Source organism: Triplophysa rosa, linkage group LG12 (genome assembly GCF_024868665.1).
Source record: "Triplophysa rosa linkage group LG12, Trosa_1v2, whole genome shotgun sequence".
NCBI lineage: Eukaryota > Metazoa > Chordata > Actinopteri > Cypriniformes > Nemacheilidae > Triplophysa > Triplophysa rosa.
Window position 1 is genome coordinate 17,085,026 of NC_079901.1, and position 19,896 is coordinate 17,104,921.

Consider the following 19,896-nt stretch of genomic DNA (forward strand, 5'->3'; position numbering starts at 1 on the left):
ACGCTTTCAACGACTGGACTGAGCCTGATAAAAACACATCATAAGAATAACAGCAGAACAAGAGTAAAGGAGCACAGCATCATTACACATGCAATGTCAACAAGTGAAGTCAAGATGATGACGATGATACTGTAGATTTGTGCAGATTTGTTTTTAATAAAACCTTACCAATCCTTTACATCCTGCTCAAGTTGCGTTGGCAAAGTTGATGTATCGGCTTGATCATCTTCATTTTCTGTATCAGATTCGGGCTCGAATTGATACAAGGAAGTACCGATGACATTTTATCACCTGTCAGCACAATTGCTTGGGAACGTGATGTTCCGAATATGGTAAGAGGCGTTACATTTCCGTGAAACGCTTGCAGTATTCGACCAATCACTACGCACTGGTTAACTGGCCAATCATAGCACAGCTCGCTTTTCAGAGCGACGAGCTTTGTAAAAAATCAGAGCGTTTCAGAGAGGCGGGGCAAAGAGGAGATACAAACATGCACGGTATGTGGAAAATACAGCGTTTTTTAACCTTAAATCGTGTATACGACTTAATTCATATGACCCATTTAAGAGACATGTCAGTGAAAAACAAGAAACGGTTGATTTGTGAGGAGAGCAATCGCATCAAACTGAACCCCTCAAAATTGCAACCAATCAAGGTGAACACCATAGCATACGTCTATTACAAACACCCACGTCTCAGTTAAGCTCAAGCGCTCATAAGGAAATATCCTTCAAAAAGGTCTCTTCAGTAAAACAGATAAGTAAAATAATGTTAAGTAAAACTACAAAAGTCAAAGCCTTTTTGCACTGGACATGCTGGTTTTGGCCTCATCGCCGGCTGCAGTCATGTCCTCTACCCACATAAAACACCAGCGATGTCAACTACCTGATAATGCACCCGCATTCGCATAAAGAAGCCATGTTGACAAGTTTCAGTAAGGGCAAAATGCACAAGATATAGTACCTTCAATGCCCTGTAAATGGCAATATTGCTTCTTCTGTTGTAGAAATAAACTGCTGCAGAAAAAGTTAGGTGTCATGCAAAATGTAATGTGTAATTGCATTAGTCATTACAAATCTAGTGGAGTAAAGAGTACATATACTTATTCAAAAATGTAGTCAAGTAGAGAGTAAAAGTTGCTGATATCTTTAATACTCAGTACAACTACAAAGTAGCCAAAAACATACTTAAGTACAGTAACTAATTACATTTACTCCAATACTTTACACCACTGTGCCAAATGAATAAATGTAAAGTGCCCCAGAACTGTTTGCTGTCCTACATTTTTCAAAATGTCTTCTTTTGTGTCCAGCGGAACAAAAAAATTATTAAGTCATTTTTCCTACTATGAGAGTCAGTGGGGGGCAAGATCTGTTTGGTTATAAGCATTCTTCCAAATATCTTTCTCTGTGTTCATCAGAACAAAGAAATCTATACAGATTTGGAACAACTCGAAGGTGAGTAAATGATGACATAATTTCATTTTTGGGTGAAGTATCCCTAATACAAAACACAGAGTAATCCTAGACTGACTGTACTTCAGTTATGAGTTATGTGTATGACCAAAGATATTGACTCACTGGACACAGGTCAGAACATCACCGAGGATTTTTTTTACCATCATAGGCCTTTAGCAGTGCACTTAACCTTGGGTTAAGATAGTTTTAACACTAAATAAACGTTTTAATTTCAATTAATTTCAATTTTATTTATATAGCGCTTTTCACAATGTGCATTGTTCCAAAGCAGCTTTACAGGAGAAAATAAGAAAAACTGAAAAACACAAAAAAGGTAAAACACAGCACAGTGCATGGTGTTTATAGAACAAGCAAGATCATTCTAGTAAATGATATCTAATAAATGCAGTCTCCCAGTGGTTTATTTAGCATATTTTGCATTAAGTGAATGCTTGGCTGAAAAGATGTGTCTTTAATCTAGATTTAAATTGGAAGAGTGTGTCTGACCCTCGAATAGTATCGGGAAGGCTATTCCAGAGTTTAGGTGCTACATATGAGAAAGCTCCACCCCCTTTGGTGGATTTAGTTTTTCTAGGTGTTATCAAAAGTCTGGAGTTTTGAGATCTTAGAGCGCGTGATGGGTTGTAGTGTGGTAGAAGCTCTGTTATGTAGGTAGGGGCTAAACCGTTTAAGGCTTTATAAGTAATTAAAAAAACTTTAAAGTCACTCATAACTCTAATATTCAACGGCTCTGCTCCGGCCAAGCCGTCTAATATCATAATATCATTTGAGATGGATAGTCATTTCAGGGCGGAAGTGCATTTTCATATTTCAACTGAAGATTATGAGGGTACATGAATTTTAAAAAGAAAATGACCCACATTGATAAGCTATTTACTATAAACGCTGCAATATTTCATGAAAATATACAAATAGTCATTTTAATTTCACTGGCACTTCAAGAAAGTCGATTTTTATATAAAAAATCTCAACACACATGACAAAGGGGCAAAATAGATGAAATATGTATCATTCAATTATTCATTTAAATATCCATTACATTACAAATGTAAATTAAATAAGCTCATAAATATTCACAGTGGTTATTTTAGTCTATCACCAATAATAAACATTTTAACTACTGGAAATTATAAGAAAAATGTAAAATACTATTAACTGTTTAACTTTCATAGAATAGTCGAGAACAAAAAACAAAATATTTGAGTACAGAACACAAGAGGGCAGTCAGATTCCTTCAATTTAAAGTACAAGTCCAGCACCGTATAAAAGGATAGTTATACCACAGGAAGCAGATTAAAGTGGTCTGCTCAAGGCAATCATCTTGATTAATAAAGAAAATTTAGTGCAACCACCAATTCTGACATTACAACACAGGATCAACCAATGGCATGTGTTAAGGGCGGGACTACCTGATGCATTAATAATGGAGATGGAGGCGTGAACAAGTGGAGATATACAGTATTTAATCATTTTTAATATACTTTATTTGCAGATCATATAAAGTTAATTTGCATACGATATAAACCTAAAAATGACACAAAATTATATACATCAGTTAAAATATGCACACATTCAGGTATGTCCATGTGGCTGCTTAACATACACATTCCTCTCTCATTTTGGCAATCTGCAGCAGAGTCATTTTGGCATCTTCATCCATGTAACCCTGCCAAAAAACACTGTCCTTTTAAAATCTGGATTGGCAACATAAACACTACTATTTTAGTGGTTCGGTTAAAGCAAAAAAAAGAGAATATCATTTAAACAAGTCAAATTAATAAAATATTACCTGTGCTGCACTGAGCAAACGTGCCCGATACATGGTAAGCACACACCTGTAATGCTTTTCAGAGTCCTGGCAATAAAAGAACATCATTGCATTGAGAATAGGGCAGTGAATCGTTTTCACAACATGTACAAAAATAATCAATAATAGATACCTATATTTCACTTATAAGTTTACAACATATGTTATACTGCATTTTTTTTACAAATAAGTGAAAAAGCAATGGGGAAAAGAGACAGAACTATGATGAAACGTGACTGATTCATTTTTGTACTGTTGTTTTTTTATCAGGGACTCCAATCACACTCGAGTCCAAAGAAACAAGGTAACATCCCTAACAGCCCTGAAGTATAACATTTGATGAGTGACTAACCTCCAGCTGCTGTTGTAGTCTGCAGACATGAGCCTGGAGAATGCTTTCTGACTGCAGGGGTTCACAGGAGCTAATGGGTGGTGCAGTGTTGACCTGCTGTTCTTCATGTTCCACCAACACTTCAGAATTCTGAGAGACATGCAAATACATTTTCACATGTTCTGCACATTTTTGCTTGCCCTGTGTAAAACTTGTTAAAGTGCTTATGTTATAGGTTGCTGCTATTCAGTATCTGAGGTGTTTAAACACTTTTCTACTGTATGTGGTTGCTAGGACGTTCTGTGATGTATTGTGGATTAAAAGTGCCCAATTCTATTATTTCTCTAGATGTTGCTTTGTACCTCCTTTAAGTATAATAGCATTTTTTCCCTCTTTTATTGTCAAAAAATGCGATAGCAAGCCTTTCGTTAACAAGCAAAGTAATTTCAGGTGTATAATATAACCATGATGAGATAAAAGCTGATACTTTTATCTATGAAAAATTTGCTCCTTGGGTACTTTTAACCTTTAACCTTTCGGTTACCTTCTCAGATCTTTAATCAGTTTAAATCACATAAAAGGCAAACTAAAATGTGTAAAACATTCAAATCACATGTTCATAAGGTATTTTTATGTAATAATATTACAAGATTTTGGCATCTGCTTTGATTATGTGGATTTTAGGATGGTCTCAATGCAGACTTGATGATCTGGATATCCAAAAAAACAAAACGATGAATGCCCAAGCAATAATCATTCACCTTAGCAACTTGAACTGATGATGTGCTCCCTCTGTCTTTATTTGAGTTGCCTTTGCTCTCTCTTTCAGACGTCTGCACATTTTCCTCTGCAATTCTAGTGACTTCACACTCTGTTCTGTCACTGGAAGAAGATATTTGGTTATGTTGTACCTCACGTGGTACTTGGACAGTGCCTGCCCGCCTGTGTTCTTCTCTCTGAACATTCTCGTCTTCTGCGTGTGCAATGTTCACACTGCCCTGCTTTTGTTTCTTCTCCGTCTCTTCAATGGTCAGTTTGAGCTGATCCACCTCCTTCTCTTTTTCCTCCAATAAGGCCACAGGGACAAACCTGGCATGCAGGGCCTCCTGGATGGTGTCCAGCTCTGCCTTCTGCTCCTGAAGCTCTTTCAGCAAGCTCTGGTTCTCTTCCTGTGCACACTGGTACTTCTCCAGAGCTCTGGCTTCAGCTTGTTTCAGTGAGGTTATTACGGCAGTGTGCTCAGCCTTGCTGATGTAGCTCTCCAAGTCTACGGTTGGTTCACGTGTCTCGGTGGTGAGATCAGTCATGGTGGTTTTCACATCCGTGGGGCACCATTCTGGTGGGGTCTGGGTGTCTTTACACGACATCTCGACATGCTGTGTCTCCATAGCTGCTAAACTGGTCTTCAGCGTGTTTATCTGCTCCTCTCTGCTAAGCAGTTCCTGGGAAAGCCGGCTAAGTTCCTGCAACAAAGAACTCTGGTTCTCCTTCTGCTGCTCCACGTCTCTCTGGCTCTGGTTGAGATCCTTCTGCATCCTCCCCAGTTCTGCTACGGTTGCCTCTCGCTGACCTTTGACCTCTTGGAGCTGGAATCTCAGTTCTTCCACTAGATGTTCCCTGACAGCTACTAGATGAGCTTGCATCTGCCTTACACGGGTCTCAGAGCCAGCCATCCTCCTCTGTACCTCGCCCAGGGCCTCCTCCAGCTCCCACGCCCTGCTGTGAGCCGCATGCAGGGCTTGCTCACTGCTCCTCCTCAGTCCTTCATATTCCTGGCTGTGCATTGCCAGCGCTGCATCTAGCCTGTGAACCTCTGCCTCTGCTGCTTCCTGTCTTCTCCGTGAATCTCTCAGTTCTCTTCTAAGGGCCTCCACCTCCCCGGGTAATAACTCCACAGATATGGGAACAGATCTTACCGGGACAGGAGCTGACTGTGAGTGCCTGACCTAAATTATTCACAAGGGTATAACATGCTCTTACTTTTCCATTTAATATAATTTCCAGTTTCCTAATAATATGATATCAAATATAAGATGAGAATACAGTCCCTTAATCTTTCCATTCTGTCAGAAATAAGCTTTCACTTTACAGAGGGACTCAAATGCATTACTTGGTGGGAAAGGTCTTAAAAGTATATTTCACCAAAAATGTACATAGACTCATGTCATTCCAAACCTCCATGAATATTTATCAGAATGTCCATGCTGCTTTATTTCCATACAAAGTAAGTGAATGAGGACCAAAGACAGATTTGGCAAAAATAATTGAGTAAACAATGATTATACATTTAATTTAAGTGTCAGATAACATAAAGGACAACCTATGAGTCTTTAGGTTTAGGTTAGCTAAACGTATAAATACAAAATAGAATGTTGTTAACCGAACACCGAGGCCACCCATACACTTGCATTGGTTTTGTGTACATACAATAGAAGTGAATGGGTACCGCCATTGTTTGGCTCCCAACATTCTTCAAAATATCTCCTTTTGTGTTCTGCAGATGAAAAAAAGTCATACAGGTTTGAAATGACAAGTGGATGAGTAAATGATGACAGAATTGACATTTTTGGGTGCACAATCACTTTAAGTAAATAATCCAGAGACAGATAGTTAGATCAGATTAGTTGATATACCTGTGTGGCATCCAAATTATGAGTCTGTTTCGCATCTTTTCCTTAATAAAACCAGAAAACATTTTCAGACCTGAAGTGTTATGCATGTTTGATTGCCATAATGAAAATGATAAAAACATAATGTCTCTTACCCTCTGTGGAGCTACCATGGCTGCCATGTACCTTCTGTAATTCAGACACAAACATTTTACTGATGTCATTCACAACTGATCTCAAGACCACAATGCACTACATGCCACTGAAAGAGAAATAACTGCCGGACAGCAAGCCTTAACCAAAAGTGATTGAAACTCAGTGTAGTAGGTTCTGACAACTTCCTCTTATATGGTATCAGAAAGAATATTTATGTGTTGATGTATGACTGACATGCTAATCAGTATTACTCTCTACAGACAGCCACAGAAGAACATTACAATTCATTATTTAAGAAAGACATGGAATCAGCACAGCAGTCGTTCTCAAGTGGCTTGCTATTAGAACAGAGCACACTGCTAATAATGCTTTAGCCTCTAGATGGCAGTAAGATCAATAAATAGATTAAGGTTATTGTGAATTTATTGAATCCAGACTGCTGTCACAGGTATTTCCTAATTCATTCATCATTACAATAATACGTTTTGCTTCTGAACACTCACAAACAACCATGCAAATGAAATAAATACAGCTTAAATCTCATTACCAACTGTTGGGTCTTCTGTGAAACTGTGACAGTATCTTTTGCTGAAAACAGAAGAAATGGTATTACACACGTGATGTTTCTATGCACATAATGTATAATAATGCTAATAAACATTTTAATATGCTAAACAAATAACTTCATTTATAGCTGTCTACATGACAGTATAACATGTAGTAATTTAGATGAAAACAGAAAAAAAATGGGTGATCTAAAAATAAGCAACTGATTTGCTTGGATTAAAATGGCCTTTCTCTGATTAAATCTAACGGTTCTCGAAAATGTGCAGTTTTTACCAAAAACAGCAAACTGCCAATCTCTTCAAACAGATTTTCAGACAGTGAAGTGTTATAGCTGAACATGTGAACACGATTGGATCTGAAACTATCAGGCACTTCCCTTAAATGACAGACTTTACAGTGAAATGATAGTATGCAGGTTTCATATGCTTCAGATTTAATTCAACTGATCTTCCTGCAAGTGTTTTGCTACATAAAAGGACAAAGCTACAAGAAAGTGCAATATACACAGAAAAAGAAAAAAACTGCTCAATATTTATGTTATATCAATAAAACATTGTTTAATTATTGTTTATAGCATCACGGGCAATAAAGAACAAGTGCTACCTTTAGTGGTTGATTCCAAGGCTTGTTTAACCAGTTTGATCAAGTCTTGTTTCTGACTTAGCTTGGCATAGTGGTAAGCATCGTGACCATAGATGTCCACTGCAGATACATCTGCCTTAGTCTTCAGGAGAATCTCTACGGCTTCTTTACAAGAGTTTTCACAGGCCAGGATAAGTGCCGTCCTGGACAAAACACACAAACAAAATCAACAGAGAAGATAATTTATCATCTGGCATGGCTGTAACTACTGAGATTATTCTAAATGTATGAGCTTGTAGCATGATTGTGGCTTAAAGGACATCTTCTCTTTTATAGACCAATTCCTCATGGGTAATACTTCATACATGTTAAGATTGAATGGTCATTGAATTGCACCATATAAAGAAGGTATAGGACTTTTTAATATTGATTTATTATAGTTGAGATTGTGTATTTAGACACAAGATATTAAGTTTCCTCAAGTTATCCCTTACTTGTTTTGCTTGTCTCGTAGAACAGTGCGTGCCCCATACTGTACTAACAACTGGCACGATCCTGGTTGGCACATCCTGGCAGCTAACAATAAGGGTGACACACAATCCTAAAAAAAAGTACCAAAAGTCAATGCAACAGACATTACAGCACATTTTTTGTTCCACTCTTAACTTTTCTCCTATTCCTATTCAGCTAATTAACGTAGACATAAACTGTATCCAAAATTATTTTTTGTTTCAAAACCTATTTTACATACTGCGTCAACAGCATTGACAGACGCTCCACTGTCACAAAGAATTTTGATGACGGCTTTGCAGCCTACAGAAGCTGAAAAACAAAGACAAGACATTATAATCTTCCCATCAACTGTGACAACTAGATATTATATCTGTTTTTGATGCATGCTTGTTCAGTTATTGTATAATCTGTTTAAAAACGACAACAGAAAAACAGGTTGTACACTGTAAAACTTTGCTGTAATTTCGCAGCAGGTTTGCCAGTAACTTACTGTAGATTTAATGTACAATTTTGTTTTAAGAATAAACTTACCTAGTTTATATTTTTTTCTTTCATAAAACAAGACTAAATATCTTGGGTCACTTTTCTTGTTATGTAAATGTATCATAATTTAAGAAGTTTTAAATATTTTTACAGAAAACAAGAGAATAATGCTTAGGAAGAATGCCATTTTTTTACGTTGTTGCTGTGCTAATGCCAGTCTCTTCTTGCTCATTCTGAATCTCAAAGGTCAAAGTGTTTTAATTTTGATTAAAGTAATGGTAAACAGTACTAATTGGAAAGTATATTAAGTAGTAATTAAATCTACAGTAAGTTACTGGCAAACCTGCTGCAAAAACTACAGCAAAGTTTTACAGTGTGCAACAAACTAACCCTAACCAATTAATAGAAACTTAATTGTGTCTATAGGCTTTATAAACACAAAGATTATAAGAAAACTAAAAAATACAAATCTACACACCTGCATCATGTAAAGGTGTACGTCTCTGCAGGTCCGCACTGTCAACAGGACATTTAAACTGTTGAAAAGAATGACAAAGACACACAAACAATTAAATACAAGTTTGAAACAGAAGAAAGTGCAGTATAATTTCTCCAGGCAATATATATATAATGTTTAAACTCATATATTTTTCAGAACATTTACATATACGGCTAAAAACACCTGTATATATATTATGTAAATTGCAGTAATGCATCCTTTTTGTTCCTTTAATGCAACTTGTCTATTAAAACCCGTTTAATTCATTTGATAAGCATTTAATTATTGCTGGTTTACATTTTACAATTTACAATTATTGCTGGTTTACTCTACGAATGAGGAGAATTCACATTTTCACACTAGCTAACACAGAACAATTGTTGCTATGATACAAATATTGGGACTAAATTGCTCCAGTCCTGCCTTAAGCTCAGCTTTGTGTGAGATGAAAAGCAAAGGAGTGTCCAAAGAATAAAAGAAATAAACAAGGGCTTTATACAGAAAACCCAACACATTGGGTAGAGAAATAAAAAGAGCACTGAGTTGTCTTTGGCAAAGCAATCGCTAAAGGGGCTGTTTTTACGTCAGCACTGTGACATTCCACAGCGGTTCCTCGCTAGTCTTTCTTCCTGTCATTGTTATGGGAAAGTATTGCTCGGGTACCTGCAGTAACCTCTGCACACACAGGGAATGACCACCTCCTGCAGCCAGATGCAAAGCTGTTTTACCTGCGGAGAGGAACAGTAATGACAGGTTTTACAGGTGATTTACAGCCAGATATTTGTCAAATGAAGGTCTATATGAAAGTAAAGATGAGCGTGTTTGTGGTGAATAGACAGGACGTGTTACCAGTGGCATCCACAGCCTTCACATTTACACCGTTATCCAGGAAAACATTCAGACTATTTATGAGGCCTTTGCTAGCAGCAACATGAAACCTGAAATCGAGTACAATTATCATCATTATTATTGCTGTCATCATTAAGATAATTCACCACCATTATGATAGTTAACCTCTATTGCAAATTTAACCACTGCTATTAATATTATAATTTACATTGTCAATAGTATTATGTGTATAAATGCAAAATAATTTTGCCGAGTAGATATTTGTGCTGCTAATAGGGCTGTCAAGGTTATGAAATTTGACTGACGATTAATTGTCTAATAAATCATTGCGATTATGACGATTAATCGTCTGTTTTTGAGCTTTGACATTTAATTCTCATACATTTTTGATTCAGCGACTGAAACAAACATATTGTTCTGAATACAAGACTATGTTTTTTCTTGGAAATACATCTGAAAAAATTGGGTCATCATATATTTAAGGTTTAGGCTTTTACCTGTCAATAATACAACCGCCAAATACTTGTAAATTAAGTAAATACTATCAGTCATAGAAAAGCTTCTAGTCTGTTTTTTTCTCACTTGCAAGACTACAATAAAATTTTACTTGTGTGTTAGTGAAATTTTGGTAGACTGGTTTTCACACTGAGATTTGCTTAAAAAAAACTAAAACATACACAAATTACCTGCAGTACAATTTAATATTATTTAAGTATGCAGATGCACTACAGCTCCCCCTAGTGTCTTCTATAGAGATGTGCAATAATTGCGATGATCTGAAACCATCGCGATGAGGTCAAACAATCGCGATGAGACGATTATTTAATAATCGTGACAGCCCTATTTGCTAATGAAAATGGAAGTCAGCTTGCCTATGACACAAGGATGCATTACACGCCAACAGACACTAAAAAACATGTAACAACATGGAAGTCGTGACCTGTTTCAAAAGAAAATACACACAACCACTCCTTGAGTCTAGTCACAATGCAGTCATGATACATCAGTGATTATCAGAGCAATAAGACGGTTATCGCTTGAGATCTGGAGGAGTCAAGAGCACAAAAGAATGAATAAGAGGTAGGAGTGGGTTATAAACACGTACAAGCATGTTTTGTAGCAAATGTCTAAAGACTCTAAAACTAAGTTGTAATCAGTTGGAAAAATGAAAATGAAATGCAAAGGGACAAAAAGCACAAAAGCAGACACATGAATTTACTGGCTAGGTTTTAGTGTAGAAATGGTTTGACGGGAGATGCAAAAGATCTATGTATTGTGCATGCAGAGAAAATGTTAATAACCTTGCTGCATCATCATGCACAAGAGTATTCAATTTTTTGAAGGAAAATGTACTTAAAGGGATAATCCTGTCATCATTTATTCATCCTAATGTTGTTCAAAACCTGTGTATGACTCGTTCTTCTGTGGGACACAAAAGAAGATATTTTGAAAAATGTCTCAGTGACTTTGTGTCCATACAATAGAAGTCAATGGGGCTAATGTTGTATGGTTACCAATGTTCTTCAAAATATCTTCTTTTGTGTTTGGAATGACATGAGGGTGAGTAAATGATGAAAGACTTTTCTTTCTTGGGTGAACTATCCCTTTAACACAAACTCACAAAACATATTGTGACTGAAATCATGTCAGGAGGCCTGGCACACCCAATGAATAACAGACCCTTTGTGACAGGAAAAGTTCAGTGTAACAGGAACATTTTTCGGCTCCAACACAGTGTGTGTTTTAAAAGGCTAATAAAACTCAATTTTATACAGTAAATCTAATTTCTCCCCAGGTCATTAATAGAAATCGAGGTGCAATAATGACTAATTTTTGACTTTTTTCAAGTTTTCAGAAGTTAAGAAAGTTTCAGAAATCAAAGGCCTCTTGTTTGTGTTCAGAAACTGGGTCTTCTCAGTCACACTAATAAAAAAGCTGTTATTCCTCAATACCAGAATAATAGTAAAACAATGAGGTACATGGAAAAGTTTGCAAACCTGTTCCTGACTATATTGCCTGTATACTCTTGCAAGAGACCATATCCAAACCAAATTGCAGAGATGCAGAAAGCTAATATAAGTTAAGGGATAGTTCACCCAAAACTTAAAATTATATCATCATTTACTATTCGCAAGTTGTTCCAAACCTGTATGGCTTTCTTTGTTCTGCTTCTCCCATTCTTCAAAATATCTTCTTTTGTGCTCAAAAGAACAAAGAAATGTATACAAGTTTGGAACAACTTGAGGGTGGGTAAATGAAGAAATATACCATTTTTTTCTGTTCTATGTTGCTGTCTATTTATGACTTTTGAAATTCAAAATGACTCTTGTGTTTACATTGATTCTGATCATAAACCTCTTGGAGATGCATATTTCATATTTTTTTGGTGTGCTTTGTGTAGCCCTTGTTACCGTACATCACCACACTTGTGCAGTAGGCCCATGGACAAATGTTGTCCTCTAAAGATCTCATTATCGCTTGTTGTAGGAGTACCATAGTTTCTCCCTGATGTTTTTTAAGAACTTCTCTAGTAAACTTCTTAAGATCACAGTGTCTTCATTATGCAGTCTTTAAGCATTGTAATTTATACTATAAAGGAATACAAAACATTTCACAAACCGTAGAGCGATCTGTGGATGGCTTATCTTTGACGGCAAAATGAGAAACGGATAAAGTACGAACTTGCAAAGGAAGCCAATGCAAAGAGGTATTTAAATGGCACTAAAGCCGAAATTGCCTCCAAATTTGTTTCCAGGCAGTTAAGAATGAGGTTAGTCTGCATGTGACAATCATCATCCAAACCATTTCAATGCATTAACAACAACACTACAAAACTTGAGAGCTAGGACAGACTCCCTGTTTTCCATTCAGAAGCGTCTACTGGAAACAAATTCAACAACAATCAAGGCATTGTGCTGTGCAGGGGTCAGGGAGGATGAGGGAGGAGATAAAAATTGTTACATCAAAATCCCTTCCCTCTTCCCATGGCCAGACATTTGCGCTTTTACTAAAAAAAATTCTTTGGTGGCAAGAAACAAGTGACAAAATACAGGTTTATACTAAAGTCCCAATAGGAAGCTTGATACAGAACATATTTACATGTTAAAAAATGGCAAGATTAGTAGCACGCAGAGCCCTTGAGTTGTATTTGCAAAGAATTTTCGGAAATGAGTTGGTCTGGATTAAAAGAAGATGAAAAGTTGTTGTCAGTACAGATACTTTGAGAATTGTGTACAAGAATGTTGAACTTACGCTGAATGACCCTCTGAGTCTAGTCTGGTGGGGCTTCCTCCTTTTTTGATTGTGGCTGTAAGTTTGTCTGTATCTTCATTCTCCACCGCCCTCATCAACCGTTCATCATACTTTCCCCATTCAGTACTCTGTAAATGACATCAGAAAACACAATATTTACATCAAATGAGAGATACAACACTATGCTCATAACGTATTATTATTATTAATAATATATAACTTAATAATGCAGTTGTTATTATGTTTTATGTATATTTACTGATTTAACAGACACTTATCCAACATAACTTACAAATGGGTAAGTAGAATAATATTCTACATATGAAAAATATTCTGCTTATTTTACTCATAACATTTTCAAATTTTCAAGAATACATTGAAAAACGTTTGAACCTACTATAATAGTATGCGCACAGCTCGTTGTAGACGTCAATAGTGAGTTAGGAGTCAGACATGGTGTGGAATACACCTCGCCACATAAACGCGCTGTGGTTTACAGTAGTTATCATAAACTCGAGCTATTTAAGAATCTCTCATAAAGTCCAGTACCACAAACAAACTTGTAACAACCGTGTAACAAGCTGCTACGTTGCAATGTCACGTGGAGAACACGTTAAAATTATTTTACTGTAAATGGGGTTTTTGTGGGATAGTAAATAAAACTGCATTACTTTGGGTTATGAACGTGTCTACGCTAGTTACGTAGCCCCAAGAGTGCGTTTAACAATGAAGTAAACACATCCCAAAACTTTGAACGCATAAAGTTAAGCAGACATTGTGAAGTGATTTAAATATTGAGCCATTTAGCGTAGACATGACAAAGTTTCTTGGATGTTATTCTCACTTTAGCCACAAACATGACGCGTATTCATATTTGTCTCTAAACAAAACAATATGGAATTTACAACCACTGCAAGACTGACCACCCACAGACTCATTCTTTTAACACAAAGCCAGTTTTCAGGACATGTTATGGGGCTTGGTCCAACAAAGTCCTAAAAAGCACTCGAAACATTAAATCTTGTATGCAGTGTCAATAATATTTACCTCGTTTTTCTTAAGTCGCTGTTTTAAACTTTTCATAATTCCCGTGAATGAGCCAGTGCACTTGTCCAGATGTACAAATCTGCGCCTCTTGTCAAAAGTTTACTCCTCGATTGCAAGGTTCAGAGTCTACTCCAAACGCACTCTCATGAACCAATGGGAAGGAAAACTGTAACTTTAAGTAAGTTCGACTTCATGCGGCGCTGCGCAGACCGATCGGGGCATGACATTGAAGTACCGCGAGACTAATTCGAAAGCAGCGCTTCATGCATCACTCTCGCGGTACTTTGATGCCATACAGCGAACGCCGAAGGAGGTCAAAACACCTATTGTATCCAATCGGCGTGTTATCCTATGAAAAAGCTGCTTCACATGATTTGTGGGCTGGATGCCACATTCTCTGTGGATGCCTTCAAAACCAGCTCGACAATGAATGTTTGTTTTGGATACAGCATTGTGTAATGCTATCCGCAGGATTGTCTTGTTTGCAAAGTGGCTGGATGGTTAGAAATATGCATTTTTATGAAGCGAATAAGTTATTCGTCATACATAATTCTTTCGTTTTCTTCTTTCGTGAGCATAGCCGTTTTAGATATTTACTTGGCGAATGATAATGCCATTTCATAATAGACATATTCTGCAAAATCATATGTAATTGTAGAACTATGAACCACTCATAGGATGTTTATCACTTGTTATAAATCACATCCTGTGTAAAATTTCTCAGTACAGATAGACTGAACAATAGCTAACCAACAAAATATCTCTACCAAAAAAAGCTTAGTCTGCAATTATATAGTTAGAATGTTAACACATTTTCTGTGAACTTGTCAAATTAAGTACTCAAACCTGTTTCAGACATGTGACTCGTAAAACCACATTCAGTCCGCCCCTGAAAGCAGTTTTACTGCCTTTAAACTGTCATTAATAAACTGGGCTATTCTGTTCTTTCATACAAGACAAACAAGAAGTCATCTATTAATGGTAGACTGTCTGTATATACTGAAAACACATGCTATTTCTAACACGTAAAACTGCTCAAGCTACAATTTCAATTTCTTTGATTCGATGGTATTAAAGCAACAAACTGAGAAACATAGATTATTCCTTTAATCAAACACTTTAAAACATTGAGAGTATGATTAAAGTACAGTGTCTGCTTTTACATGGCCACACACCATTGGATTGCTTTAACTAGAAAGCATTACTTTTTACATCGAGATGTGATACAATCAAAAAATAATAATTCTAATTGAAACCCTAAAATTTCTATATTTAATTGTATGAATTAGCTGGATTACAACAGCATTTTAACTGGCAGAAGTACACGTGCTTCACAAAAGATGCAGCAGGTTCACATCTGTGAAGGACAATTTATTGACATATTTAAAAAAACAAAACACAAAAGATGCATCATTTTAACATGACCAGATCCTGTTTATCAAATTTACAATAACAAAAAATTGGGAAAAATGACCAGCAGCTTTCCAGAAAATCCTGAACCTCGACAGATTATCTGGAACACCAGATTTTACCCTTAGAGTACCGATGAACCAAATGATGAGCCTGTTTTGCTGTCTGATGCTGTGGGTACTAAGATCTTCCAAGAGACAAATGATGGGCTGTAATAAAATAATCTTTAAAAATAAATGATCGTAGCACCAAACATCCTCATGATCTGCTTTCAGACAGCTTTGCGGTGGTATTCCGGAGGTGCAACCTCATAGTCACTTGCGTTGAAGAGAGTCGATGAATGTTTCACCAAATACCTACATTTAAAATAAAACTTTAGGCTCAGAACACAAAAAAATACAAAACTGATGGATGCTTACAATCCGTCTCATTAAAACGTGTGTCATTAACAAAAACAATGTCTACTTACTTTAAAAAATCTTGCAGATAGCTGAGGAGCAGGGCTAGACTCTTCTCATCCAATGGTGTGTAGGCCAGCATTGCGCCAATTCTCACTGTTAACATTTAAGTTCACAAAAGGGGCCTTAAGATCAAATACTAGCCCAAATAATTAAAAAAACTGTATACAACAGTATATTAAGAAAAGAAGGTTATCAATAATAATAAAACATTTGCATAATCATTGGCTATTATGGGTACATATTACGATTTGGGGATAAAATTATCATACCAAAAAGCCTCAACAGGTGTGGCGCTCCGTAGATCTGAGACATAGAGGTGTCTGGATGATTTGCCAAAATCTCTGCATACTGTGGCCTCTCAAACTTGTAGAGCAGCTGTGTACCCAACATGACGTTGAAGTATTCACGGATTCCAGCGACCACCTCATTTACAGCATATTCCCTGAGTGAAGACGTCAAGTATGTCATAACAAAGACTCTCACGAGAAGTTCATTAACAATGAATGATTCCAATTAAGTGGAAGACTTGCGCACCAAATGAATGATTTGTACTACAGTGATTCCAATTAACTGGATGATTAAATCACAAGTTTCCATATGGCACACTATCATACTTGTTATCACAGTTTCCTCTTGACTTCTTGTAATTTGCATAGTCTTCCAGGACAGAATCCACATTCTTTTTTGCAGGTAAGTGGAAGAGCTAACAAAAAGAAATTTGCATGTTTAATGTACATACTGTACTGTTAACGAAGCACATCAGAGTAAGTCATTTTTGAAGGATGATTACTTTTAATAGTTAAGATTGTGACATGTGTTTTGTTACAGAAAAGGTCATTTGAATGCATGTGAATGAACTGTATTATATATTCAGCATCTCTAATTTCCATCAGGGGATTTGTTTCCAGTTCAGTGGGGAAGTTCATTGTAATTTGTGACTTAACCTCTGTGAAAAAGCAAATGTAACCTAATCCTGTTTTCTCTTATCTAGTTGTTGCTTTAGACAATATTCCTCCCATATTATGAAATAGGTTAGAGTTGGATTAGGCCTAGGTTTGTACCTGCTTCTGTCTTGTGATCAGGTCCCAGTCATCTACCAGCCATGGTTTTAACTCTTCAGGAATTTTTACCTTCACTTCTACTCTGTTGATAAATGTCTCCTCCTGTACAGAATAACAGCCTCATTCATACCTTACATTTAAAGCACAAACTGTAAGACAATACAAACATTCAGTTTTGAACAAGGGACTGAAGTGACATACACTTTCCACAGTCGGGTCAACACGTGCCCTCTTCTTGCGTGGGGGGTGAGGCAAATCTCCAGTGCTGGTGCCTTCTCCAGCTCCTGGTGCTGAGCATAAAGTGTATTCAATTATATTTACGCTCAACAGCTGAGCATCAAATTGCTTGATACACAGGTCAAAATACATTCATATTTACATAGAAAAAAGGAACTTACTCTTTTGCTTGTTCTTTTTTGTTTTTCTGTTGAAAGAACAGAAATGTCATGGTTAAACACACACCAGTAAATAAACAACGGTTGAGTTTGTGCTTCTGACAGTTAAGTGAAAGCAGAGTTTATTCGAAGGCACTTAAACGGTAAAAGCAAACCAAAGAACACTTACACATCTACATTTTTTTGCTGCACAGCAGCGATCTTCTTGCTTGGTGCGACACCCCTCATCCTTCCCTCAACATAATGGTCTCTGAAAAATAGTTATGGTTGCATTATTTCAAACATGATTTGCACACTGTTGTTTGTACTTTTGAATTAACAGTGCAAATGTTTACATAATTAGAATTTTAGATTTCCATGTTACTGAACATTTATACCCAAAAATGTAATTTTTCAAAAATTCTCATTGAAGAAGGCAGGTCATACGGTTTTCGACATAAGATCAAGTAAATGGTGGATTTTAATTTTTGAGTGAACTTTTATTTACACACTGGTATCATTTTTTTTTTTTTAATTATGTATTATTGTATTTATAAAACACACTCACTGGTTTGCCTTCTGAAGCTCTTTCTGTTTCGCAAGGTTACTGTCCACATATTTGAGCACACGGCTTTCAGGAACCCATTCGTCCCAGCTAGAAACACAATGAAAAGACATTTAGAGAATACACTTATCAAACTTGTTTTTGGAGATTGTTTTTGCTTTTACTACTTAAACGTATACACTTTAAGAGTGAGCACTTTGAAAATGTAGACTTACTTCTTATTCCATCCACTGTAATGAATGAAGTATTTCACTTGTTTATCCTTAATATTGATTTTTACACACTGCAAAGAGAGACAAACAGTTAGGACAGACAGAACACACAACTAAAAAATGATTTAAATAATTCATGCTCGTTTCAAAATGAGAACATTGCACTTGAGATACCACAACCAGGAAACAACAAAAAGTACAAGCACGTCCTTTTTACAAGCATATGTGTACAGCCAATTCAATCTAAATCTTCATCTACAACCAGACAAATAAGCAGATAAAGGGCTGCCGTGCCATTCACAGAAAATGCTTTAAAAGCCTTAAACCCTGATCTACAAAACCATACCATCAGACCCCCGAGCTACATTTACACTTAAAAAAGGAAACTCTCTTCCTGTTGTTGCTACAAAAAAATCAAAGAGGCTTTGAAGGCCTTAATGGATACATAATCCATTAAGAAGGAATGCAAAACAGAATGATTCAGACAGTTACCTTAGCTTCGTATAGCAATGGCCCATGAAAGCACAGCACTCGTTCACCTGAAATGGATCAGACTTATTAGCAGTATAACGTTCACTTTAAAAACCTGTATTATATTAAAACAAATCTTCTTTATATGCACAACTATATATTGTTTTTGGTATAACATAAAAATGTAACAAGAAACAAAAAATATTTGGAGTGAAATTATGCAGAACAATTCTGTAGTTTGACCCAATGCATGATGTGCCACCCTATCGAGACACATTATAAACCTTCAGTGATTGAAATAAGTTACGTGAAATACGAAATGTCTGAAGGAACTGCATAACAAAATATAACGCGAAACTGAACTCATAAAAACAATGATGAACCCACATTTTCTGCAGTTGTCAGTCATCTAAAATAGCACCAACTGCAGTTGACAATGGGAAGTGGGTATTAACCCATTAAAATATCCTCTCGCTTGTCCAAATAAAAAGGTAAATAAACTTAAAATAGATTTTGTAAACATTATTAGAGACATATAATGAGATAATAAATTATTAATCCCGCTAGGACGACCATAACATGCTTTGATGTGTGCTTTCTGTAAACAAGGCCTGCTATGAGCTAACGTGCTACATGGAGAAATGCTAATGTTTTGTTTCATAATCGTGCAGCTGCACGCGCTTACAAAGGCAAGTCGCATAAAACAGGAAGTACTGATATGCAATCCTACATACATTATTGTGTAAATAAACACACAATTTAATAATATGAACATATAGCATTGCGCGGCGAAAAGGTTTGTTTGCATACATATAGCTCCGAGCAGACGCGCCATTGTGCGGAGGCAGCGCCCGCGTCCACTGGCACAGCTCATGGAGAATGGTGAACTGATGTGTCGTTTTGAGAAGACGTAACGTTCTTATGGGTTGGGGTGTCTTACCTTCTTGAAATTTAGGTTTAGGGTCCTGTTTAGGCGCCATTCACAGATTAAACAATAAAAATAGCTGGAAAATCAAATCCAGGCATCGCCAGCTCCGGGTTCATTCACGCAGGGTGAAGGCGCCGCGCTGCGTTTCTACTGTGTCGAACTTTTTTGGCGCCCCTGTCAGGTGGTTGCCATAATAAACGCCTGGAGCCCCTGTTGGCGAAACACGGAACTTGTACACTAT

General features: G+C 36.7%; 2 protein-coding genes across 2 annotated transcripts; both read right to left on the bottom strand.

Annotated features, from left to right (window-relative positions):
• Positions 1 to 2,439: 2,439 nt before the first annotated feature.
• On the bottom strand, positions 2,440 to 14,401 carry uacaa (uveal autoantigen with coiled-coil domains and ankyrin repeats a). The gene is made up of 15 exons (XM_057347899.1): positions 14,174 to 14,401; positions 13,127 to 13,254; positions 9,875 to 9,963; positions 9,689 to 9,753; positions 9,005 to 9,062; positions 8,282 to 8,352; positions 8,025 to 8,131; positions 7,552 to 7,733; positions 6,929 to 6,969; positions 6,381 to 6,414; positions 6,250 to 6,290; positions 4,378 to 5,562; positions 3,638 to 3,766; positions 3,268 to 3,333; positions 2,440 to 3,144 (listed from the first exon to the last, which is right to left on the bottom strand). The coding sequence occupies exons 1-15, from the start codon at positions 14,207 to 14,209 to the stop codon at positions 3,073 to 3,075; spliced, it is 2,304 nt and encodes a 767-aa protein (XP_057203882.1). The 5' UTR covers positions 14,210 to 14,401; the 3' UTR covers positions 2,440 to 3,072.
• Positions 14,402 to 15,523: 1,122 nt separating this feature from the next.
• On the bottom strand, positions 15,524 to 19,826 carry morf4l1 (mortality factor 4 like 1). Its single transcript, XM_057347905.1, has 12 exons — positions 19,668 to 19,826; positions 18,749 to 18,795; positions 18,260 to 18,327; positions 18,048 to 18,134; positions 17,670 to 17,750; positions 17,504 to 17,529; positions 17,307 to 17,395; positions 17,106 to 17,207; positions 16,659 to 16,747; positions 16,314 to 16,486; positions 16,053 to 16,137; positions 15,524 to 15,939 (listed from the first exon to the last, which is right to left on the bottom strand). The coding sequence occupies exons 1-12, from the start codon at positions 19,705 to 19,707 to the stop codon at positions 15,855 to 15,857; spliced, it is 972 nt and encodes a 323-aa protein (XP_057203888.1). The 5' UTR covers positions 19,708 to 19,826; the 3' UTR covers positions 15,524 to 15,854.
• Positions 19,827 to 19,896: the final 70 nt, after the last annotated feature.